This window comes from Podarcis raffonei, chromosome 2, assembly GCF_027172205.1.
Source record: "Podarcis raffonei isolate rPodRaf1 chromosome 2, rPodRaf1.pri, whole genome shotgun sequence".
NCBI classification, from domain to species: domain Eukaryota; kingdom Metazoa; phylum Chordata; class Lepidosauria; order Squamata; family Lacertidae; genus Podarcis; species Podarcis raffonei.
The window spans coordinates 120163238-120190425 of NC_070603.1; the positions used below are offsets into that span (position 1 = coordinate 120163238).

Consider the following 27188-nt stretch of genomic DNA (forward strand, 5'->3'; position numbering starts at 1 on the left):
GTCATTTATCAAAGCAGGAAAAGACCTCACAGCCTGGAATATTAAATCTCACTGGGCAAAAGACATATACCACTTGAATCATGGGAAAAGATTTTAAAATTCACAGCATGCAGTTCATGAAAATAAAATTCTATGAAGATGATGTACCAATGCTATTTCACTCCAGTAAGCTTGCTAAAATGTATAAAGATACCTCTAATTTATGCTGGAAATGTAAGGATATGAAAAGTCCTTTTTTTTCTTTTTTCATATGTCGTGGACATGTAAAAAAGTAAAGGGCTTCTGGGAAATTATAAAAAATGAACTTAAAAAAATGTTTAAAATTACGTTTGTTAAAAAATCAGAGGCCTTTCTTATTAGGTGTAATAGGAGAAAATATGCCAAGGAAGCAAAAGAGACTGTTTATTTATGCGACTACAGCGGCCAGATGCTACTATCCCAGATGTGGAAAGAAGAAAAGGTCCCAACGAAAGAAGAATGGATAACTAAGATGAGTGACTATGTCGAAATGGCTAAACTAATCCTGAAGATCAGGCACCAAGATGAGAAAAAAATCAATCAAGAATGGGAAAACTCAATAGACACGTTTAAATAACACTGTAAAAGAGGCAAAACATTAGCAGGTTTGATGTAACATTTATGAACTAAGAATAGAATTGGGGGGGGGAGGAGAAGCTGAAATTAATTGGGAGAAATATAATTATATGCAAGGAGAATAACGGGGGGGGGGTGGAAACCGGGGTGGGGAGTCATCTATTGCAAATTTGTATTGGATATGTATTCTGTATACCAAAAGTAAAAATGTTGTTATTTTGAAATTCGAAAATAAAATATATATTTTTTATAATAAATAGTTTAATAAATAGTTTAAGAAACGTTTTGGGGCGCCCGCGCAGCTGATCCAGCGGGTCTTTCCGGAGGCGAGACCAGCGCCTCTCCTCGCTCTTTGCCCGGAGAAGCCCAGAGGCTCCTGCCGCTCGGCTCCGAAACGGTTAAGAGCAGCGGCGACAGAGCTGAGATTCCTAGAGTGGAGGTAAAAAGGCTGTCGGGAGAATAGGAGCTTCCGCTTCCTGTCCCGCTTCTGGCGGGGGGGGGGGGAGGTGCCGAACATGGCGGCGGCTGTCCTTCCTAGCGGAGGCGCTGGAGGTGCGTCATATTATTATGTATTATAACGCGGGTGCTGCTGGAGGGAGTGTGGGGAGGGAGTTTTTAAAAACCCTATTAGGTTATCCGTTTCAATGTAAGTTTTTTTCTGTGCCTTCTTTCTCTAGTATTTCATATAATATTTTCAGTTCCCATTATTAATGCATTTCTGTACATTATTCTGCTAAAATAATGCATTTATAGTTCTTTCCCCCTTTGAATGGGGGTAGGAAATATTTTCCCAATGGAGGGGCAGATCTTTCTCCTGCTCTCCTCTCTGCAGGCCAACTTGGGCAGGTGGGGGACCTTCCTTCGTCTCTCCATAGGGCTTGGGCTCAAGGCAAAGCCTTATGCATTACTACTACTAATAATATTTATTTAATTATACCCCGCTCTCCCTGGCCAGGACCTAGCTCAGGGTGGCTAACACGAAATATAAATTACTATAAAATGTAGTGGGGGGGGGAACAGTTGCTTAAAATACGGCTTAAAATACAGTGGATGAAAGATCCAAATTAATGCAACCGAACACTGGTAAGGGCTCATTATCAAGCCTACCTAGTGGCAGTGAAGGCAGCAAAAAAGGCATAGTTTTCTGCCTCCATTGCATCCTCAACAAGTCGTCTGGCAGAGATTTTCCGGTTTGTACAGGGCCTTTTACAGGCTGGCCCAAAGGAGGAGTAGAACCAGCAGTAGCTGGCTGTGACTTGTTTGCAAAGCATTTTGGCGATCAAATTGCTTGTATCCACCAAGACCTTGACTTGCTGTTACAGCAGATGAGTCTCATGGGGTGTCCAGAGCACAGTCTAGTCCTGTTGTGTTGGGTGAGTTTTTTCAGTTGGCAAGGCTCGAGGATATGGACACGGTGCTTGGATCATTCAGGGTGATGTTTGCACTCTTGACCCTTGCCCCTCTTGGCTGATAAAAACCAGCAGGGAGGGAACAGCTGGCAGGACCAGGGAGATGATCAGTGCCTCTATACAAGAGGGGGTGGTCCCTGCCTGTTTGAAGGAGGCAGTGGTTAAAGCACTCCTTAACAAACTTTCCCTGGATTGGGAAAACTTAACTAAGAACCGGGCACTTGCTAATCACACTTTCTTGGGCAAGGTCCTGGAGCAGGTAGTCACAAAACAGATCCAGGTGCTTTTGGAAGAAACTGATTTTCTGGATCCATTTTAGCCATAGCTTAGACCTGGTTTTGGCACAGAAACTGCTTTGGTGGCCCTGTATGATGATTTCTGTCATGAGAGAGACAAGGGAAACATGTCTCTGTTAATTGTTCTCGACCTCTCAGCAGCTTTCATTACCATCGACCAGGGTATCCTTCTGGAGCGGCTCTCTGAACTGGGGGGTGGGGTGGGGCGGTGCCCCCCCTTTTGCCTGGAGGTCAGGGACTTAGCCCATAGTAGCAGAGTACAGCAGAAGCAGACTGTGGTTGTATTGGAGCATCAAGATTTATTTACAAAAAAAATAGAGTAAATCAACATGCCGACAAGCTGACTCGCGTACCTGTCTTCTTCCTGAGTCAGAGACAGAGGGAGAGCAAGCTGCAAGGGGCCAGGGCCAAAAGGGAAGAGGGAGGAGACATATAAATAGCTTCCGTTCTCATGCAACAATACACTAGGTAAATAGGCAATTAAAGGCACCATGCCACACTATGCAATGAGAGAATAAAACACTGCAATACTGGCATCGTGGCCCTGCTTTGTGGTGGTTCCAGTCCTACTTGGATGGTCATTTCCAAAGGGTGTTACTTGGGGAATGCATTTCAGCCCCGTGGAAGCTTCAATGTGGGGTTCCACAAGGCCCAATCCTATCCCCCATGTTCTTTAACATCTACATGAAATCGCTGGGAGGGGTTATCCAGAGATTTGGAGTACGTTGCCAGGAGTATGCTGATGACACTCAGCTCTATTTCTCCTATCTGTAGATGAGGCAGTGGAAGTGCTGGACCAGTGTCTTGCCTGGGTAATGGGCTCGATGAGAGCCAACAAATTGAAGCTCAATCCAGATAAGAGTGAGCCTCAGTTAGTGGGTGGTTCCCTAGAGCAGATGGGTGGGAGGTCACCTGCTCTTGATGGGGTTACACTTCCTCTGGAGGAGCAGGTTCGTAGCTTGGGGGTTCTCCTTTGGAGAAATTGACTGGCAGCTTCGCTTGCCCACGGAGCCCACACGCTTCCGCCTGCGTGTCTCTGTTGCTCCGGGCCCCCAGCTGCAGTGTAGCAGAGCTTAGCACAGCGACAGAAGCAGAGCCGATAATTGCCTTGGGTGCAATAAACCAGTCAGACGCTCAGTTTCTTCCTTATCTTACAAAGAGCTTTAATCTCGTACAAAAACAACAAATCAATGCTCTCCCGGCGACAGAGCACTCATCTTCGATCCTCTCCCGGATCTGGCTAGACTCACTCTGAGTGTCAGCGTAGACAGACACTCCCACTTCAGTCAGTGTTCTAAACCCGCCTCTGAATGTGAGACGTCACTCAGAACTTCTTAACCCTGTAAGTTCTGACTCTCTCCATACCCCCTCTCGTATCACATTCTGAGAGGACTTGTGAACACACCTTTACAGACCTCTGTGTGTCCCACACCTTCCCACCTGCCTGGTGAGTCTCCTCACAAATCTCAGGTTCGCACTGTGCGAGACCAACCCACGCATTTGTGACTCGAAACCTCTCAGGTGGAATTCCCTTTGTTGCCCGTGAAGACCGCCTGGGCACAAACTGTGGTTCTTCCTCTGACCCACTGGGGCCAGCAAGTTCGTCTTTCTCATCAGACGACTCCCCCTCTGACTTGACCCGTCTGTGAGCCTTCTCCGTTACTCTAACAGGAGATGAGGGCTCACTCTTGGACACTCCTTTCACAACCTGTGGAGACGCCTCCCCCTGGTGCTGATCCTGATCATCGATCAGATCACCATTACCTGGCTCTCCCTCCTCCTCAGATTCAGACAGACAATCTGAGACAATGTCATGGCTGACTTTGCGCCTTGCCCTACTTTCCTGCTGCTCATTGAACTCAGCATGTTTACTGACCAGAAGCTTGGTCTGATCACCTTCTGGGTATGCAAATCTCCACCCCTTTGTCGTAGGCTCATACCCACAGAACGTCATTTCCTGGTATCTTGGACCACCCTCTTGCTGCAAACACTTTGGTACAGGCACCATGGCTCTGCAACCAAACGAACAGAAGAAATGCACCTGCGGCTTCTGTCCATTGAGCAAGAAATACGGGGTGTCACCTACCACTGAATTGTAGCACCTGTTCATCGTGAAATTGGCCGTTTTTACTGCCTCCCCCCAGAAACTGTGAGGCAACCCAGAGTCACACAGTAGGATCTCTGTCGCTTGAACCAGAGCTTTACTCCTCAGCTCTGCCACGCCACTCTCCTGAGGCGAAGTCACCTTGTGACGTATCCCCCTCTGGCGAAAGAAACTCTTTAGTGCAGACCCAGTGACCTCTGAACCACGGTCACACTTGAATCCCTGCACCTTGGTGGAGAACCTCTGTTCCACCTCTGCAACCCAATCCCTGATCAGTTGCGTTGCTTCTTCCTGCGTTCTCAGCGTGAACGCCCAGGAGTTCTGAGAGAAATCATCTAACAATGTCAGCAGAAACCTGGCTCCGCCCAGACTTGGCTGAGGCATAGGCCCAAACAGGTCTGCGTGCACAAGCTCAAAAGGCTTTGTGGTTACTCTCTCCACCCTGGGATAACTGTATCCCTTGTTCTTGGCTTTCCTGCAAGCCCTGCAATTTAGGGTTTCACCACATTCTCTTACCTTGCACCCTTTGGTGCATTCTGATAACATCTGCAAGTCATCACAAGACCCATGTGCAATCCTCTTGTGCCACACGCATGCACATGAAACATGAGTGTGAATGTTAGCTTTCCCAGCATTCCCCACTCCCTCCTCCAGAGGTGTTTCCAGAACAAAGAGGTTCTGACTTTTCTCAACACGTACCAGTTGCTTCCCCCCTCTGGAAATTGTACAGACATTGTTCTCAAAACAAACCATATACCCCTCCTGTAAAAGACACGGTACAGACAAAAGACAATGTCTCATTCCCGGCGCCACGTAGACTTCCAGCTGTGCCTGCAAAAGAGAAACATAAACATTCCCAGCTTTTGTTACAAGCCTCTGTGACCCATCAGCAAAACACACTGATTTCCCAGCTGAAACAGCTCTGCAGTTCTTTATCTGGACACCAGGTGTCTCAGGCACGAGATGTCTATTTGCAGCAGGGTCAATGACCCAACGTAGCACACTGTCCTTCATTGCCTTAGCAACAGAGTTCCTTCTGCCCCCTTCCTTGGGGCCTTTGCAGGTGTCTTTCAAAACAGCCATTGAAGCAGACAGCTGATAAGCACCTCCTTCCCCTTCCGGCCGTCCCTGCGCCTTCCCACGCTGGCCTCTTCTACCGGGCTGGTTCCCATGGGAAATGTCCTTGGCAGCATCCGGCCCTTTCTCTCTCTGTGGACAGCAGCGGCGCAGGTGTTCAGGGGAACCGCAAACATAACAGCAACGAGTGGAAAACTTTACACTCCGGCCTTTGGACTTCTGTGCCTCCCCACTCTTGCCAGCAGCACTCCTTGAGGCTTTTCTGCAACCGGGGACGTGGCCTTTGGCTTCCAGCTCGGTGGTTTCTCTGCAAACCTTCTCCAGCTCCTGCCAAACAGCCTTGGCACCCTTAAGACCCTTGGACTGGCCTGCACCCCCAAACTTGGGTGCATAGCTTCCAGAGGAACAGCTTGCCTCTGCTTTCCTCTTCCCAGCTCTCAGCTGCTTTCCAGCACACGGCCCATCTCTCTGGCGTGTCGAAGCATTGCATCGGCTTCCAAACACAGCTCCAGCCCCCATTGGGCTCTTTGGGCGTTCCCCAGCCTCTACTGGACTCTCTGGGCGTCCCCCAGCTCCAGCTGGACCTGAAGCATCTGTGCAGCATCTGGCCCCCTCTGGTGTGGCTCCCACTGTCTTCAGTGCCTGCCACGCGACCCAGGGCTCCTTCCCGTCCACCTCTTCAAAAGGGACTGCACACGATTCATGGCTGTCTGCCATCTTCTCCCCCGGGGCCCAGCTTACTTACGAACAGTAGTAGCTTCTCCAGCACCCGGTACAGCACAGCTCCTCCAGCGAGCTCCTTGCCTCACGATCAAAGGCACAGCTCCCCAGCTGGCTCCAGCTTTTCTCCACTGCCCTCCGTGGCAGGAGATCCAGCACACACCGGCACGGACTTGGCTTGCTTCACAGCGTCAGCTGACCTTCCATAACCTTAGCCATAACCTTTGGAGAAATTGACTGGCAGCTTCGCTTGCCCACGGAGCCCACACGCTTCCGCCTGCGTGTCTCTGTTGCTCCGGGCCCCCAGCTGCAGTGTAGCAGAGCTTAGCACAGCGACAGAAGCAGAGCCGATAATTGCCTTGGGTGCAATAAACCAGTCAGACGCTCAGTTTCTTCCTTATCTTACAAAGAGCTTTAATCTCGTACAAAAACAACAAATCAATGCTCTCCCGGCGACAGAGCACTCATCTTCGATCCTCTCCCGGATCTGGCTAGACTCACTCTGAGTGTCAGCGTAGACAGACACTCCCACTTCAGTCAGTGTTCTAAACCCGCCTCTGAATGTGAGACGTCACTCAGAACTTCTTAACCCTGTAAGTTCTGACTCTCTCCATATCTCCTGGATCCTTTGCTATCACTCGAGGCTCAGATGGCCTGGAGTGCCTTCCATCAGCTTAGGCTGGTGGCCCAGCTACACCCCTACCTGGCCAGGGATAGCCTATATATCGTTGTCTATGCTCTGGTAACTTGAAGGTTAGATATAGATATGCGTTAAACGTAGGGCTGCCTCTGAAGACAGACACTAGCTCTGAATCTAGTGCAGAATTCAGCGGCCAGCTTGCTCACTGGAGCAAGGCGGTTTGAGCATATTACCCCCATCCTGGTCCGACTGCACTGGCTAGCAATTAGTTTCCGGGCTCAATTCAAGGTGCTGGTTTTGACCTATAAAGCCTTACATGGCTCAGGATCACAATACTTCAAGGGCTGCTTCTTTCCATATGAACCTACCTATCTATCACTCAGCCTTTGTACCTAAGTCGTGGAACAACTCAATAGTGGTACCGATCTTTAAAAAAGGTGATAGGAATTGCCAAGAGAATTACAGGCCTATAAGTTTGTTACCATGCATAAGTAAAATATATGCCAAATCTCTGCTTATTAAATTGGAAGAATGGATGCTGACAAAAGGTCTACCTGGTAAAGAGCAGGCTGGTTTTAAGGCAGGCTCGTCAACTCTTGACCAGTGTCTAGTGTTAAGTCATCTTGTGGATAAATATGTCATGAGAAATAAACGAAAACTCTTTGTGGCATTTGTAGATTTAAAAAGTGCCTTTGATTCGGTCGACCGCAATAAACTATGGACTAAACTAGAACACCTTGGTATCGACCCATATCTACTTACACTGATTCAAAGTTTACGTTCTAATAACCAAATATATGTTAAAGTATCAAAAGATGGTAGACTAGCAGGTCCTATTCTGAATAATCGAAGAGTTAGACAAGGCTGTATCTTGGCCCCTACCCTATTTAATCTATTTTTATCTGACCTACCATTATTTCTTCAAAACGCAACCACTCATACTCCTTATTTATACAATAGCCCATTCTTTCTATTACTTTATGCAGATGATGCTGTAATTATTTCACTCTCTGTTTTGGGTTTAAAAAAATTATTTAAGAGTTTCTCAAACTACTGCTCTCTCAATAATCTCAAAATTAATTATGATAAGACAAAGATTATGCAATTCAGAAAGAGAGGGAACCCAAAAGGCTGTATAATTAATGGACATCTCATACAGGAAGTTAAGCACTTCAATTATATGGGAATCACATTCAAAAATAATATAAATTGGAATACACATATATGTGCGGCAATAGTTAAGGCCAAAGTGACAGCCCACCATATTAAATCCTATTTTTTTTCTCCAGTAGGAAACAGATTTATTCCAGCTGTATTGCAAGTGATTGACATGAAACTTTGTGCCCAACTTCTATACGGCACACCAGTGTGGATTTCAGGTGACCTCAAGAGATTGGATAAATTTCACGCATCCCTTCTGAGGTCATTATTAGGACTTGCAAACTCTGTAAAATATGAAACAATATGTTGTGAGCTGGGAATATTGCCTTTATCAGTAAGAGCATGGCTGAGGACCTTGAAATATTGGATCTTCCTCCATTATAGAGCCCTATCCCCTAATTCTCTACTTTACGATCTTTTAAGTGATAGTGCAATTCACAATCTATCATTGACTTGCAGGAGAAAATTGGATTCGATAGGGCTCACTCTAACTGATTTTGAAATTTCTGATCCCAAAGATACATGGGAAATTATCAGGAAGACTCTTACAGGAAAAAGTGTCCTCGCCATGCTTGAGGTTGCAAAGCACAGCACCTGCTCTCCTACCCACTTAAATCTCCCTTTGTGTAGAGATTTCCAAAAGGGATACATGACAAATCTGAAGAAACATGAATCGTGTAGGCTGTTTATGTTGGCCAGATTTAACATGTTTCCCTCGGCGGTAGTGAGAGGAAGATACTTAGCTATCCCAGAATCAGAGCGTCTCTGCAAATGCGGAAAACAGGAACCCGATACTCTGGAGCATGTGTTCTTTTCCTGTGATTTTGGCAGTTATGCCAGAAGACAATTGTTTGAGGCCCTAAAATTTAATAGACAGATTTTTACACAACCAACTGTTCAGGACCTGCTGGCGGACAGCGATGATCAAATTACTGTTATAGTGGCTGAATTTTTGAGTGCTGTCCATGAAGAAAGAATGGGCCATGATAGAGAGACTTAGTGGTTCTTAATGGTAGGTGATGTTGCTGTGTTGTATTATATTATCTATGTACATCGATTTATTTTTTGGAGTTAAGAATAGGACTGGGATAAATTGTGTTCGCTGAGCCCGTATTTTATACAGTCTGTATATGATGTTTGTTTGATAATGTGTGGTGTGCTATGCCTAATAAAGGATTTTGAATTGAATTGAATGAACCTACCTGGACCCTGAGATCCCCTTATGAGGCCCTCCTTCGTGGGCCTCCTCCTCAAGTGGTCCGAGGATGGCAACACGATAACAGGGCCTTCTCTGCAGTGGCTCCCTATCTGTGGAACGCTCTCCCCAGGGAAGTTCGCCTGGCGCCTTTCTTATAAACCTTTGTTGTTGTTTAGTCGTCTTAGTTGTGTCCGACTCTCCGTGACCCCATGAATCAGAGCATGCCTTGGAAACTCACTTTCCTTTCAAAGCTGCTTCTTTTTCATGTCCATGGAGCTTTCATGGCATAATACTGGAGTGGGTTGCCAGTTTCTTCTCCAGGTGGATCACATTTAGTCTAAACTCTCGGCTGACCTGTCTGTCTTGGGTGGCCCTGCACGGCATAGGTCATAGCTTCTCTGAGTTATTCAAGCCCCTTCTCCACGACAAGGCAGTGATCCATGAAGGGGTTTACACCTTTAGGTGCCACGCAAACATGTTCCTTTTTAACCAGGCTTTTGCTTGATATGTTTGACATCCTATAGTCTTTTTCAAACGTGGCTCTTTTTTGGGTTAGGGTTGTTGTTTTTATTCTGATTATATATGATGTGATCTTTTCTGTGAACCACGCTGAGACCTCCGGGTATAGGGTGGTATATAAACTCTTTTTTTATATATAATAATTATATATAATAATTTTTATTAATTTCCAACACAAATATACAATTTTATGAAAATTTTCACAAATTATCTCTTTTTGGACTTCCTTCAGCTTCTCTGCCAATCATCCATATTTACCTCTCAATTACGCATTCCCTATATTTTGTATTGCCATTAGTCTTCCCTCCCACTTCTATTTCTTTTTAACAATACATCTCAGAATTCACAGTGCTTCTTGAAACCCCACTAGCGTTGTTTGCACGTCGCATATGCTTTTCAGATATTCTACAAATTTTCACCAGTCTTCGATGAACTTTTGGTCTCGATAATATCTGATTTTCCCCGTTAGTTTGTCCAACTCTGCATAGTCTGTCAGTTTCATTCTCCATTCTTCTATCATCGGTATTTCCTCTTGTTTCCATTTCTGGGCCAATAAAATTCTTGCTGCTGTAACTGCGTATTGAAAAAGTTTACAGTCCTTTTTTCTTATTTCTTTTCCTGTAATCCCTAAAAGAAAAGCCTCTGGTTTTTTTCAAATGTATATTTTAACATCTTTATCAGTTCATTATATATCATCTCCCAGAAACTTTTCACTTTCTTACAGTCCCACCACATATGGTAAAACGTTCCTTCTTTTTCTTTACATTTCCAACACTTATTACATGTCCTAAACATTTTCGCTAATTTTACCGGTGTGATATACCATCTGTAAAACATTTTAACATTTTCTTTTAGCGCCGTACATGCAGTGAATTTTAGATTTTCCTTCCACAATTTTTCCCAATCCTCAAATTGTATGTTATAACCAAAGTCTCTGGCCCATTGTATCATTACTGATTTAACTTCTCCATCTTTCGTATACCATTCCAACAACATCTTATACATTTTTGACAGAATTTTACAATCATTGTTTATTATATCTGTTTGAAACTTTGAGTCTTTTTCTGCATATCCATTTTCTTTAATATCCTTTTTAAACATTTCATTAACCTGAAAATAATGCAGCCAATCATAACCGTGTTCCCTCACTTGTTCATATGGTTTTAATTTCCATTTTCCTGCTTCTTTAATTATCAATTCACCATATGTAATCCATTTACTTCTCATATTAATTTTCTTTACACTCATAACCTCTAACGGAGATAACCAGTGTGGAACTCTTGGTTCTAATAGGTTTTTATACCTATCCCATATTTCTATTAACGAACTCCGGAAGATGTGGTTCCCAAAACCTTTATGAATTTTCTTCTTCCCGCACCATAAATACGTGTGCCATCCAAATCTGTTATCAAATCCTTCTAAATCTAATAACTTATTTTCTAATTTTATCCATTCTTTCAACCAGCAAAGACATGCTGCTTCATAATATAATTTCAGATCTGGCAGGGCGAAGCCTCCTCTTTCCTTCACATCCGTTAATAGCTTGAATTTAATTCTCGGCTTCTTGCCCTGCCAGATATACCTCGAAATCACTCTTTGCCACTCTTTAAAAATCGCTACCCCCTTTATTATTGGGATAGTCTGAAATAAAAATAACATCTTTGGGAGAACGCTCATCTTTATCGTAGAGATTCTACCCCAAAAAGATAGTTTCATTCTACCCCATACCTCCAGATCTTTCCTTACTCCATTCCACACTGGTGTATAGTTATTCTGAAACAAATCAATGTTTTTAGAGGTTAACCAAATTCCTAGATATTTTACCTTTTTCACCACTTCTATCTCTGTTCGTTGTTGCATTATTTCTATCATACTTTGATCCATATTTTTTGCAATTATTTTAGTTTTCTTCTTATTTAATCTAAACCCTGCCACATTTCCAAATTGTTCAATCTCCTCCAATACTTCATTTACACTTTCTATTGGTTCTTCAACCGTTATTACCAGATCATCAGCAAAGGCTTTAATTTTATATTCATTCTGGCCAACTGTTACCCCTTTTATTAATTCATTTTATCTAATCGCACTTAGAAAGACCTCCAGGACCATTATAAATAACAGTGGCGAGAGTGGACATCCCTGTCTGGTTCCTTTGGATATTTTTATATCTTCCGTAGTCACATTGTTTACAATCAACTTAGCTCTCTGCTCTGTATATATTGCCTTTATTCCGTTAAAAAACTCTTTCCCCACATCCATATACTCCAAATTCTTCAACATAAAGTCCCATGCAATATTATCAAAGGCCTTTTCTGCATCCACAAATATGAGTATAGCTTGTTTCTCATTTCTGGCAGTCAGATATTCCAAAATATTTATTATATTCCTTATATTATCCTTCATCTGTCTGCCTGGAAGGAAACCCGCTTGGTCTTTATGGATAATTCCTAGTAGTATCTTTTTCATTCTTCTCGCTAAAATCCCTGCAGATATTTTATAGTCTGTGTTCAGCAATGAAATAGGCCTATAATTTTTAACTTGTGTTAAATCCGAGTCCTGTTTTGGGATAAATGTAATAAATGCTTCTTTCCACGTTTCCGGAATATCTCTTTCTTTTAAAATATTATTCATAACTTCTTTCAGTGGTATCATCAAAACATCTCTCAGTTCTTTATAGTAGCCTGATGTAAATCCGTCTGGTCCCGGGGCCTTTCCCCTCTTCAATTCCTTTATGACCTCTTTTATCTCATCCAATTCTATTGGGGCATTCAGTTGGTCTTTTTTATCTGCCGGGATCTTCTGCACCTTTTTTTCTTTTAGAAATCTCTCTATTTTCCTCATATTGTTCCTTTCTCTGTTTTTATATAATTGTCTATAAAAGTCCAAGAATCCTTTTCTAATTTCTTTCGGATTATCTATCTCTTCTCCATTCACCATAATTTTATTGATTGTATTCTGCTCCTTTCTTTTTTTGATTTGCCACGCCAGCCATTTACCTGATTTGTTAGCGAATTCAAAGTTTTTTTGTCTTAACTTTTTAATATTCCATTCCACTTCTTTATTTATTATCATTGCAAATTGCATTTGCAAAGTCTTAATTTCTTGTTTTATTTTTAAATTATTTGGTTTTTTAATTAATTTTTGCTCATTGTCCATTATCTGCTTTAGAATTTCTTTTTTCCCTTTTTCTCTGTTTTTATTCCTCAATGAATTCTGCTGGATAAAGAAACCTCGCATCACTGCCTTGCTTGCGTCCCATACTACACTCATCTTTGTACCTTTATTACTGTTATCGACAAAATATTCGGTTAGTTTCTTTTGTGCTTTTTCTGTAATTTTTTGGTCATCAAGGAGATAGTCATTAATTTTCCATCTAAAAGTTCTTTCCTCAAAACCTTTTAGTTCCAGTTTTATTGGATTATGATCGGAAATTACTTTAGGATGAATTTCAATTTGTAGAATTCTTGGAGTTAGTTCATTCGAGACCCATATTTGATCTATTCTTGACATTGACTGATTCGGTTCAGAAAAGTAAGTGAACTGTTTCTCCAATGGGTGTCTAAGTCTCCAAATATCAATCAAATTACAATTCTTAATCATTGAAAAGAAAGTCTTAGGTAATTTTCCTTCTTTACTTGTTCCATCTCTTAATCTGTCCATTTCCAATGAGACCACTCCATTCATATCTCCCATTATTATAATTTTCTGGTCCATATACTCAAATAGTTTTTCTTCCAAAGTTTTGTAAAAATCAGTCTTATTTCCATTAGGTGCATAGATCCCGACAATTATCAAATTTTCCCCTTGCCATTTGATCCGGACCGCTATGATCCTTCCTTCTTCAACTTTGAAGATTTGTTGAGATTCAATTTTGTTTTTTATATATAAGACTACCCCTCTTTTTTGCTCTTTATCCGAAGATACAAATTCATTTCCTAATCTTTTATTAGTCAAAATTTTTCTATGTTTCCTTGCCACGTGTGTCTCTTGTAGACATATAATGTCCAAATTTTTCTTTTTTAGAAATTGTTCAATTTTGTTCCGTTTTTTCTTCCCGTTCATCCCATTAATATTCCAATTCCATAATTTAAATGCCATAATAATTTCCAATTAAATAAATTTGGTTTACTTTTCTATAACCTTTCTACTTCTTCTTCTTCTTCTTCTTCTTCTTCTTCTTCTTCTTCTGACTTCTTTCCATTCTCTTCTTCTTCTCCTGATTCCAGCTCTCCTTTGGCTCCTGCTCCTCCTTCTGCTCCTCTAACTTCTCCGTCCTCTACTTTTAATTCCTTGTACCTTCTCAGAAATTTCCCTGTTTCTTCTGGACTCATCAATCTGTGTTTTTTACTTTTGTAGAAAAACGAAATTGTCTCTGGAAATTCCTATTTGAAATCAATTTTGTTTTTCTTAAGAATCTGCACCAGTGGCTTGTACGGATGTCTTCGTTTCAACAGTCTTATTGGTATATCTTTAAAGATGATTATGTAGTTCCCATCTATATTTAGTCTTTTCTCTCTATTCTTCTGTAATATCAGATTTCTCATTTCTCTATCCTTAAAGGTAATTAAGCAATCTCCTGGAAATTTTCTTGCTTTGCTTGTTCTTACTCTCATTCTAAATGCACTTTGTACTGTTTTTGCAACCTCTTCTATTGGTAACTCCAACCACTGCGCTAATTCTGTTATCAATCTCTCTTTGATATTTTCACTCTGGATCTCCAGCACAGCTCTCAACCTCAGGTTAACTTCCCTCTGTCTCAATTCATTCATAGCAATCGCATCTTTAATTTCTTCTTGTGAATTATTTAGTTCCGACATCTCCACCTTAATCTTCTCTTCTTCCTGCTTCACTTCCTTCATTTCCAGTTTTGTCCTCTTCATCCCTTCCTCCAAAGATTGTGTTCTTTTGGATACCTCTTTTATTTGCCCTTTGAGTTCATTAACTGTCTCATCAATTTTTTTGTCCATTTTCCCAATCTTATTATCCACTTGTTCTAATTTAGTTTCTAAATTCTTTTCACTTTGCTTAATTTCAGCAAACATTCTCAGAATTTCTGCTTTAAAATCTGCTTCTTGCTTATAACCCCTCCTATCTGTTGGCATACCCCCTTCCATCCCTTTCTTCTGTTGGTGTGCCATCTTCTGAAAGTTATCAAACAAATTCTCAACAACACAATTTTATACAACCACCAACCACCCAAAAAACAGACCCAACAAATATCCCAAATTACAGAATTTCAGTTTCTATATATTTATCAGATCCAATTTTTATCTTTTAGTCAGATTTCTGTTTTGTAATTTGTAGTCTGTAGTTTGTCTATTTTCAGCCCAACCGTAGCTTTAACTATTGAAAAGGAGTAGGAAACCAAAACAGGAACCGGAATAAAACCAATCTTCTTGCCACCAATTAGGCTAATCCTTAATCCAGCTGATCTTCAAAGGTTCCTTTCTATCATTTGTAATCCAATTGTATTTTAATTAAGAGCAAAAAATTCCCTCAAAGAAAGAAAAAAAGAAGCAAAACATTCCCTCCAAAGTAATCCAAAAATATCTCAATAAAGAGAGAACACTTTAGGCACCCATTAAACCAGCAGTCCAACAGTTAATCTTCTATAATGATAAAACGGTGTTAAAGAAGAGAGATCTGGCGAGAGACCAATAATCCAAAAACAAATTCAAAAAATTTATATCTGTATTAATTCCGTATTCAAAAATTAATCCAAGTATTAGCACAAAGTTCCAAAAAAGGAATTCCAGAATTACCGATGCAAGAAGGAAACAGGAGCTGGGATCTCTTCCCAATTAAAACCAGTCTTGTAATGAAGAAATCATAAAAAAATAAATTGTAGAAATCTATTCCGTCCACTAGGGGTCATAAATCCAAGTCTGAAGCACGTAGTTTAAAAGTTTCCCAATTAATAAAGTTCCACAACTCCAAATAATAGTAGTTTTGCTTGGCTAGGGTCCCAAATATTTTTTTTTATCAAGAAAACCCAAGAAGAAAAAAGAAACCAAAATACATGACTTTTATCCGATGCCACCTCAATTCTGTCTTTTGTCTCTGCTTTTAAAAGTAGCAATGGCGTCGGAAGTTCCCTTTTCGCTACACAGTTCTTTGTCTTTTAAAACCGAAAGTAGAGAAGCACTTCAGCCTTTCTTTTACCCTCCGTTACATCAAAGACATCTAATTTCCAAAATACTCTCTCTCTGTTCCCCCTTTTAACTTAGTAGTCTTTTTGTTTCTCTGTAGCTTCTTAGGAAGATACTTTTTTTAATAAGGAAGAAGTTAAGAGAGAGAAAGAAACAATAGCCGCTAGCGGCAACTCACTTCCCTTTTCCCCGCTTTGCATGCAGCGCTGCGTCTAAGCTGATTTCAGATGACAGCTGAATTCCGTAGTTTTCTCTTTTCCCCCCAAATCCTTTCTTTGTTCACCGCCGTCCAATCTGTGGTTATTTGAGTCCGAATTTCATATGTTTGAGAGTGGTGCGCTTTCCCTGCAAGCTCGGGGCTTCACTATTCAGATGTAGACAATGGCTTCCCTTAGCCCGTTACCTGCGCTCCGCCGTACTCTTCGCTCCTTTTTGGAGTTACCTGACGGCCGGGCGGGTAGTTCTTGGCGTCGCCGGGAACCTGGCTCTCTGAACACCCTCCAGAGATTAAATTTAGGGGCTACTGCGCCCTGTAGCACCCCTTTTCTTTCCGAAATAGCACGGGATTTCCCTCGCGGAAAAATCCCCACTTGCGGGAGGATTGCGCTCCACCGGACGTCAGGGTGGTATATAAACTCAATAAATAATAATACTAACATTAATACTTTCATTATTTGTACCTCACGGATTGGACTGGGTTGCCCCAGCCACTCTAGGTGGCTTCCAACAAATATAAAAGCACAATAAAACATAAAACATTAAAAACTTCCCTACACAGTGCTGCCTCCAGTTGTCTTCTAATAGTTGCATAGTTATTTTTTTGACAACTGACGGGAGGGCGTTCCACAGGGTGGGCACCACTACCAAGAAGGCCCTCCGCCTCGTTCCCTGTAACTTCCCTTCTCACAGTGAGGGAACTGCCACAAGGCCCTGGGACCTGGATCTCTGTGTCCTGACTGAATGATTGGGGTGAAGACGTTCCTTTAGCATTTCATCAGTTTGCCTTTTTATTCCATCAGGAGATGCTGAAGGGACGCTGGCAGAAGGGGAACAATCCGAAGTGTCATCAAAAGGATCCAAAGAGCAAAGGAATCTGAGGTTTCAAGATGGAGGCAACAGGCGAGAGGGGAGACAAAAGCAGAAGCCGGAGGGTGACTCTGGTACGTCTCAGGGTGGTGAAAACCAAACTCACAGAGATGAGAAAAAGCATGAATGCACAGTGTGTGGAAAGAGATTTGGTCGTCGCTCAACTCTTACTATACATCAAAGAGTACACACGGGGGAGAAACCGTATACATGTTCAGAGTGTGGAAAGAGCTTCAGTGCCAGTGGTACTCTTACTATACATCAAAGAGTGCACACAGGGGAGAAACCGTATACATGTTCAGCGTCTGGAAGGAGCTTCAGTCACTGTGGTGCCCTTACCTCACATCAAAGAACTCATTCAGGGGAGAAACCGTATACATGCTCAGAGTGTGGAAAGAGCTTCTGTGACAATCGTAGCCTTACCAGGCACCAAAGATCTCATACAGGGAAGAAACCGTATACATGTTCAGAGTGTGGAAAGAGCTTCCGTAACAGTAGCAATCTTAAGTCGCATCAACGAACTCATACAGGGGAGAAACCTTATAAATGTTTGGAGTGTGGAAAGACCTTCAGTCAGAGTACTGTCCTTATCTTGCATCAAAGATCTCATACAGGGGAGAAACCTTATAAATGTTTGGAGTGTGGAAAGACCTTCAGTCAGAGTACTGGCCTTATCTTGCATCAAAGATCTCATACCGGGGAGAAACCTTATAAATGTTCAGAGTGTGGAAAAAGCTTCAGTCAACATGGTACCCTTAAATTGCATAAAAGATCTCATACAGGGGAGAAACCATATACATGTTCAGAGTGTGGAAAGAGTTTCAGTTGCAATGGTGCCCTTACCTTGCATCAAAGATCTCATACAGGGGAAAAACCGTATACATGTTTAGAGTGTGGGAGGAGCTTCAGTCAGGGTAGCTCACTTAAGTCGCATCAAAGAACTCATACAGGGGAGAAACCGCATACGTGTTTGGAGTGTGGAATGAGCTTCGCTCGCAGCAATGGGCTTACTAGACATCAACAAACTCATCGAGGCAGCAAACCTTATAAATGCTGGGAATGTGGCAAGAGCTTCAGTCGCAACGACTACCTTTCTTCACATGAAAGAATTCATATAGGGGAGAAACGATATACATGTTTGGAGTGTGGAAAGAGCTTCAGCCACAGTTGCAGCCTTACCTTGCATCAAAGATTGCACACAGGAGAGAAACCTTATAAATGTTTGGAGTGTGGCAAGAGCTTCAGTTGCGGTAGCCAACTCACGTTGCATCAAAGAACTCATACAGGAGAGAAACCGTATACATGTTCGGAGTGTGGAAGGAGCTTCAGGTACAGTAGCTCCCTTACTTTGCATCAAAGAACTCATACAAGAGAGAAGCCGTATACATGTTCAGAGTGTGGAATGAGCTTCACTCAAAGTAGCTCCCTTAAGTCGCATAAAAGAACTCATACAGGAGAGAAACCGTATACATGTTCGGAGTGTGGAATGAGCTTCAGGTGCAGTAGCTCCCTTAAGTCACATCAAAGAACTCATACAGGAGAGAAGCCGTATACATGTTCAGAGTGTGGAATGAGCTTCACTCAAAGTAGCTCCCTTAAGTCGCATGAAAGAACTCATACAGGAGAGAAACCGTATACATGTTCAGAGTGTGGAATGAGCTTCACTCAAAGTAGCTCCCTTAAGTCGCATGAAATAACTCATACAGGAGAGAAACCGTATACATGTTCGGAGTGTGGAAGGAGCTTCAGTCACAGTAGCTCCCTTAAGTCGCATGAAAGAACTCATACAGGAGAGAAACCGTATACGTGTTCGGAGTGTGGAAAAAGCTTCAGTCGTAGTAATATCCTTACTAGCCACCACAGAACTCATACAGGGAGGAAATCTTAGAAATGTTTGGCCTATAGAAAGAACTTATGTGACAAGGACTCCCTTACTAAACTGAAAAGAACTCGTACAAGGGAAACAGAAAGGTTGGGGTGTGGGAAGATATTTAATTATATCAAATAACTCCTACAGAGAGTAAACCAATGATTGTGTTCAGAATTAGAATTTGCTTCCATTAGAATTTTTATTCCTTTTAGTGGCTGTGTTGCAGATTGTTCTCCTGATCAGAGTTGGATTTACATAGCTATGTTCTATTTTCTTTCTCATGCGTTATTTCCCATGTATTCATCACTTGTATATAGTGGTGCTTTAATATTTCTCCCATCCCCAAAATTTGTTAATCTGGTGTGAATTGATCTGATATTTTTCATAGACACAAATGCATTCTCTGGTATTCTGTTGACGTATGTAAATGACGTATCTTTGCAATGAGAGTATATGCCCTCAGATTACAGCTCTAATGAACAAATGCTGTTGAAAAACATATACTGTATAATAAGCCTCAATACGCAGTCAAAAGAGAAAATCTTCTTTGGCGTAGCCGAGTAAAATTGTCTTCCATAAACACGGTTTTAACAATGAGTCCGTAAGTGACTGTGGAAGCCAATTCTGGACCCACACATCCTTCCACAGTGGGGACATAGGTTCCCAGGCAGGAGTTGATCACGGTGTGGATTTGCCAAGCGTCCCTTCCTCTTAGCACGCTTCTCCCTTGCGTTCTGAGTTCGATTGTATTCAAAGTCCATGACACCTTTGGTCGAGAGAGAAATTAGAACAGTATAGAAGATGCATTGATTTTCCAACCTGTGTCTAGAGTGTTAATAGGTCAGTGTTTCAGGATGTGTGTTTCTTCACCTTCATCTGCCTAGGAGGGATTTCAGTTTTATGTCTCCGAAATATCCAGGCAGTGGCCGGAATAGAGGCAGTGGAAAGAATATGACTAAATAAAAGAACATCTTCAAAGCTGGCTGCATCATAGACACTTAAATGATATCTTTAAAGAGGACAATAAGAAAGGCATCTCATAGTCGGTTTCCAAATTCCAAAGAGGAAGTGATAGAAGAAAGTACAAAATTATTTTTAAAAGGCATATAACATTCTTTTGGAGTAGGAAACCAAAGACGAAGAAGTAAAATTGGTAATGATTAAATGGGCCATAACATACAATTTGAAGATTGGATAAAATTGTGGAAAGTAAATTTGAAATTTACAGATGGTATACTATTGAGAGAGAACTATATGAAAATGATGTATAGATGGTATCACCAGTTAAACTGGAAAAAATGTATAAAAATGAAAAGAAAGAGTCTTGGAGATGTGAAATAGAAGGTACGCTTTATCATATGTGGTGGGATTGTAAAAAGGTAAAAGCCTATTGGGAAATGATATATAATGAATTGAAGAAAATGTTGAAAATAACTTTTCTAAAAAACCCAGAAGCCTTCTTACTAGGTATTTTAGGCCAAGACATAAGGAAAGAAAAGAGGACTTTATTTATGTACAGCAGCAAGAATGTTGACTGCACAAAATTGGAAGACTGGAGAAATACCAAGTAAAGAACAATGGCAAGAGAAGTTGGTGAACTATGAGGGGAGAGACTCCATCAGGCAAGGCCTCCTTCCACCTGCCTTGCCCCACTCTCTGCTTCTCAATGTGTATTGTATTGTTTTATGTACTGTGGCTTGCCATTGTTTTATTGATTACAGTTTAGATATTATTGTAACTGTTGAGTGGATTTCTGTTTAACTTTTATATGTTGATACTATTATTTTATACTATTCTAATGATTGTTGAATGTTACTTTTTGGGTGGAGGTTGCCTATTTTAAAGTTACGTTTTATTATCACACTTTTGTATTGCATTAGATTGTTATAAGATGTACATTTTTTGTTTCTTCAACTTGTAAACGGCCTTGAGTATTGTAAGATAGAAAAGCGGTATACAAATTAAAAATTATGATGATGATGATGATGTAGAACTGGCAAAAATGACAGACAGACTAAGAGAAAAGGACAACAGCAACTTTGAAAAACAATGGGAACCATTTATAGAAACAAAGAAACAAAGATAGACTTGATGGCAGGATTTAAATAAACATTCACACTATTAGTATTAGAAAATGTCTAGAAGATAGAGAAATATGGTGTGTTTACTTTTATGTATTTAGGTTTGATGTTATGTTATTAATAACTTTTTCTGTTAGGAGGTAGCAAGGTGGGTGAAAAGAGTAAGAAACCAGAAGCGGAAGTTGGGGAAGCCTAGGAGGGGAGGGAGGAAGGAATACATAGTAAATGTTAAGACTTTGAGATGTATGTAATGAATGAAAAAGAAAAATGAATAAAATTTTATTTCAAAAAACCAATGAGTCCGTAAGTGACTGTGGAGGCCAATTCTGGACCCACACGTCCTTCCACAGTGGGGACATAGCTTTCCAGGTGGGAGTTGATCATGGTTAGGGTTTGCCATGCATGCCTTCCTCTTAGCATGCTTCTCCCTTGCATCCTGAAGTTTGAGTGTCTTCAAAGTCCATGACACCTTTGGCCGAGAGAAATTAGAACAGTATAGAAGATGCATTGATTTTCCAGCCTGTGTCTAGAGTGTTAATAGGTCAGTGTTTCAGGATGTGTGTTTCTTCACCTTCATCTGCCTAGGAGGGATTTCAGTTTCATGTCTCCGAAATATCCAGGCAGTGGCCGGTTCCTGATGGGATGTATTTGTGCTGTGTGTTCTCCCCCCCAGCTCTCCCCTCCCCTAGAATTTCCCGTAACACCCCCCCCCCACACACACACACATTCTGGAAATGTGAAATCCACTATGTAGCTATGTGCAGGTATTTGTTTATCTTATAATCTGGGAAAGGAAGAAGATGCAACCTCATCCAGCACATATTAAAAAACCCAATTATGTTTTAAATACAATTTTTAGATACATCAGTTTTGCACGGAGGAGCAGTCAAACATTTCAAAATACATATGTGCTAGCGAGACAGTTTCCTTGTTGCATAGTCTAGTGAAAGGCAATGTTTCAGAATAGAACTCTGCTGATGAAATACCAAGTTACAGGTAAGTAGCCATCTTGGTCTGCCATAGTCGAAACAAAATAAATAAATAGATTAGATAAGATAAGATTCCTTCCAGTAGCACCTTAGAGACCAACTAAGTTTATTATTTGTACACTTCTTCCGATACACTGAAACAGAAGTCATCAGACCCTTATATATAGTGAGAGGGTGGGGAGGGGTATTACTCAGAAGGGTGGTGGGAATGGGTGACTGGCTGATAGGTGTGGTAAACCTGCAATTGGTCTTACAGGCAAAAACAAGGGGTGAGATGGCTAAAATAGCTTTATCATGTATAATGAGATAAGAATCCAATGTCTCTCTTCAGACCAGGTCTCTCCATGGTTTTAAGTTTGGTTGTTGTTGTTGTTTAGTCGTTTAGTCGTGTCCGACTCTTCGTGACCCCATAGACCAGAGCACGCCAGGCACTTCTGTCTTCCACTGCCTCCCGCAGTTTAGTCAGACTCATGTTGGTAGCTTCGAAGACACTATCCAACCATCTCGTCCTCTGTCGTCCCCTTCTCCTTGTGCCCTCCATCTTTCCCAACATCAGGGTCTTTTCCAGGGAGTCTTCTCTTCTCATGAGGTGGCCAAAGTATTGGAGCCTCAGCTTCACGATCTGTCCTTCCAGTGAGCACTCCGGGCTGATTTCCTTCAGAATGGATAGGTTTGATCTTCTTGCAGTCCATGGGACTCTCAAGAGTCTCCTCCAGCACCATAATTCAAAAGCATCAATTCTTCGACGATCAGCCTTCTTTATGGTCCAGCTCTCACTTCCATACATCACTACTGGGAAAACCATAGCTTTTACTATACGGACCTTTGTTGGCAAGGTGATGTCTCTACTTTTTAAGATGCTGTCTAGGTTGGTCATTGCTTTCCTCCCAAGAAGCAGACGTCTCTTAATTTCGTGGCTGCTGTCACCATCTGCAGTGATCATGGAACCCAAGAAAGTAAAATCTCTCACTGCCTCCATTTCTTCTCCTTCTATTTGCCAGGAGGTGATGGGACCAGTGGCCATGATCTTTGTTTTTTTGATGTTGAGCTTCAGACCATATTTTGCGCTCTCCTCTTTTACCCTCAATAAAAGGTTCTTTAATTCCTCCTCACTTTCTGCCATCAAGGTTGTGTCATCTGCATATCTGAGGTTGTTGATATTTCTTCCAGCAATCTTAATTCCGGCTAGGGATTCATCCAGCCCAGCCTTTCGCATGATGAATTCTGCATATAAGTTAAATAACCAGGGAGACAATATACAGCCTTGTCGTACTCCTTTCCCAATTTTGAACCAATCAGTTGTTCCATATCCAGTTCTAACTGTAGCTTCTTGTCCCACATAGAGATTTCTCAGGAGACAGATGAGGTGATCAGGCACTCCCATTTCTTTAAGAACTTGCCACAGTTTGCTGTGGTTGACACAGTCAAAGGCTTTTGCATAGTCAATGAAGCAGAAGTAGATGTCTTTCTGGAACTCTCTGGCTTTCTCCATAATCCAGCGCATGTTTGCAATTTGGTCTCTGGTTCCTCTGCCTCTTCTAAATCCAGCTTGCACTTCTGGGAGTTCTCGGTCCACATACTGCTTGAGCCTTCCTTGTAGAATTTTAAGCATAACCTTGCTAGCGTGTGAAATGAGTGCAATTGTGCGGTAGGTGGAGCATTCTTTAGCACTGCCCTTCTTTGGGATTGGGATGTAGACTGATCTTCTCCAATCCTCTGGCCACTGCTGAGTTTTCCAAACTTGCTGGCATATTGAGTGTAGCACCTTAACAGCATCATCTTTTAAAATTTTAAATAGTTCAGCTGGAATACCATCACTTCCACTGGCCTTGTTATTTGCAGTGCTTTCTAAGGCCCATTTGACTTCACTCTCCCGGATGTCTGGCTCAAGGTCAGCAACCCAACTACCTGGGGTGTCCATTTCTTTCTGGTATAATTCCTCTGTGTATTCTTGCCACCTCTTCTAGATGTCTTCTGCTTCTGTTAGGTCCTTACCACTTTTGTCCTTTATTATGGCAATCTTTGAACGAAATGTTCCTTTCATATCTCCAATTTTCTTGAACAGATCTCTGGTTCTTCCCATTCTGTTGTTTTCCTCTATTTCTTTGCATTGCTCGTTTAAGAAGGCCTTCTTGTCTCTCCTTGCTATTTTTTGGAAATCTGCATTCAATTTCCTGTATCTTTCTCTATCTCCCTCGCATTTTGCTTGCCTTCTCTCTCCCGCTATTTGTAAGGCCTCATTGGACAGCCACTTTGCTTTCTTGCATTTCCTTTTCATTGGGATGGTTTTCGTTGCTGCCTCCTGTATAATGTTGCGAGCCTCCATCCATAGTTCTTCAGGCACTCTGTCTAGCAAATCTAAATCCTTAAACCTGTTCCTCACTTCCACTGTGTATTCATAAGGGATTTGATTTAGATTGTATCTTACCGGCCCAGTGGTTTTTCCTACTTTCTTCAGTTTAAGCTTGAATTTTGCTATAAGAAGCTGATGATCCGAGCCACAGTCAGCTCCAGGTCTTGTTTTTGCTGACTGTATTGAGCTTCTCCATCTTTGGCTGCAGTGAATATAATCAATCTGATTTCGATGCTGCCCATCTGGTGATGTCCACGTGTAGAGTCGTCTCTTGTGTTGTTGGAAAAGCGTGTTTGTGATGACCAGCTTGTTCTCTTGACAGAACTCTATTAGCCTTTGCCCTGCTTCATTTTGCTCTCCAAGGCCAAACTTGCCCGTTGTTCCTTTTATCTCTTGATTCCCTACTTTAGCATTCCAATCCCCTATAATGAGAAGAACATCCTTCTTTGGTGTCGCTTCTATAAGGTGTTGTAAGTCTTCATAGAATTGGTCAATTTCAGTTTCTTCAGCACCAGTAGTTGGTGCATAAACTTGGATTACTGTTATGTTAAAAGGTCTGCCTTGGATTCGTATCGAGATCATTCTATCATTTTTGAGATTGCATCCCAGTACAGCTTTCACCACTCTTTTGTTGACTATGAGGGCCACTCCATTTCTTTTGCGGGTTCCTTGCCCACAGTAGTAGATATGATGGTCATCCGAACTGAATTCGCCCATTCCTGTCCATTTTAGTTCACTGATGCCCAGGATGTCAATATTTATTCTTGCCATCTCATTTTTGACCACATCCAACTTACCTAGGTTCATGGTTCTTACATTCCAGGTTCCTATGCAATATTTTTCTTTACAGCATTGGACTTTCCTTTCGCTTCCAGGCATATCCGCAACTGAACATCCTTTCGGCTTTAGCCCAGCCGCTTCATCAGCTCTGGATCTACTTGTACTTGTCCTCCGCTCTTCCCCAGTAGCATGTTGGACGCCTTCCGACCTGAGGGGCTCATCTTCCAGCGTCATAACTTTTATATGCCTGTTGTCTTTGTCCATGGAGTTTTCTTGGCAGGGATACTGGAGTGGCTTGCCGGTTCCTCCTCCAGGTGGATCACGTTTGGTCAAAACTCTCCACTATGACCTGTTCATCTTGGGTGCCCTGCTCGGCATAGTTCATAGCTTCTCTGAGTTCTTCAAGCCCCTTCGCCACGGCAAGGCAGTGATCCATGAAGGGGTTTGGTAGTAAGTTGCAATTCAGCAACTTCTCTTTCCAGTCTATTTCTGAAATTCTTTTGTAATAAGACAGCGACTTTCAGATCTTGTATAGAATGTCCTGGGAGATTGGAGTGTTCTCCTACTGGTTTCAGAAATACCTGATAGTGCAGGTAATAGTCCAGCAAACTTAACCCATCTTCTCCAATGGATGCCTGTTGCTCATGCCTAGAGATGGGAAGGCCTGGAAAAAAACTAGAAAAATGGGGGGGGGGAGGGACAGGTTTTTTTCTGAAGCCCTTTTTTCCTGGAAAAAATGAAAAAAAATTGTTTGATATAGTTTGAATATTCCACATTTTTATTTTCAATTTTTCCTGGAAAAAAATGATTTTTTGGGAAAAGAGGAAAAAACGTGCCCTCCCCCCTTTTTCCACCCCCCCCAGGTCTTCCAGAACCCCCACTTTGCAGCTCCCTGCCGAGAGACACCAGGCAGGTGCTCTCACTGGACTCCTTCCGGCAACTGCTCAAAACATTTTCGTTAGGGCCAGCGCATCTGAACACGTAGAAGCTGCATGCGATTTACTTCCTTTTAACCACTGCTGACTTTAATCATCTTTTGAATACCCTTAAATACCTGCTTTTAACTGTGTTTCATCAATCATTTTAATGTTCTGTTGTATATTTTTGTAAGCTGTTTAGAAGCTCTCTTACCACCATGCGGTTTATAATATATAATAACAAATTCAATTTAAAAAACACACATACTTCCTTTCTTTTCAAACTGAGTTTGAGCCTTAGTGCAATTACTATTCAGTAACTGGATGTTGCTTCCTTCTGGGCCTGGCATGCAAAAAAATTGCCTTATGCTTTGCCCCAGCTGTCCTCAAGTAGAGATGGGAAGGCCTGGGGGGGAAACGGGAAAATGGGGGGGGGGACAGTCCCCCCCACCGTTACCCCCCCAAAGCCGTTTTTTAGAAGTCCATGGGGAAAATGACAAAGAGAAAGAAGAAGAAGAAATGGAAAATGATAGCAGTAGTTTAGAAAGTGAGATAGAATAAACTGCATGTATATGTTGTGTCGTCTGTTGTTGCTTTTAAAGCACTACTCAAAGGGTAGACCTTCCATGGAGTTTAAATATTGAGATGGACCTTAACTTTATTTGCTGTTGGTGCTAAGGGGCAATTTTGATTATTATTTATGTTGGTGGTTTCTTGCTTTTTTTGATGCTTTTGAGAGAAAGGGGGGTGGTTACCTGTTTTATTGCAAGCCTAATACTATTATATACGTTGCGTTTCACCCAATTTGTAAAACTACTCCACACTGAATTCACCCCCCCCCAATTTCCCCAAAATTTCCTTTCCCCCCCCTGAAATAGCGGGAGAAACATCCAACCCCCATGGCTTCAAAATTTCCGGAAATTTTACATCTCTACTCATGCCGCTTTCATAGCTGCCTTCTTAGAAACTGTCCTCTGATTCCCCCAAATGTCTGTCGTTCACTAAAATGCTTGCACTTCCCTTATCAAGGCGCAAGCCCTTCCTGGGAATTCCTGGCAGAGAGCTGCTGAACCCCAGACCCCAAAAGGAAAGCCAACCTCATCCAGCATGCAATGCTAAAAACTGAATTCTGTTTTAAATGCAGTTTTTAGGATGCGGGTGGCGCTGTGGTCTAAACCACAGAGCCTAGGCCTTGCCGATCAGAAGGTCAGCGGTTCGAATCCCCGCGACGGGTTGAGCTTCCGT

At 41.9% G+C, this 27188-nt stretch overlaps 2 protein-coding genes across 3 annotated transcripts in view; both read left to right on the forward strand.

Moving 5' to 3' along the window:
* Positions 1-27188, forward strand: part of LOC128409433 (zinc finger protein 239-like) — a 51703-nt gene that overhangs the window by 18015 nt on the left and 6500 nt on the right. The window lies entirely within an intron of this gene.
* Positions 1096-20561, forward strand: LOC128409357 (oocyte zinc finger protein XlCOF6-like). Its single transcript, XM_053379745.1, has 2 exons — positions 1096-1146; positions 16887-20561. The coding sequence occupies exons 1-2, from the start codon at positions 1110-1112 to the stop codon at positions 18839-18841; spliced, it is 1992 nt and encodes a 663-aa protein (XP_053235720.1). The 5' UTR covers positions 1096-1109; the 3' UTR covers positions 18842-20561.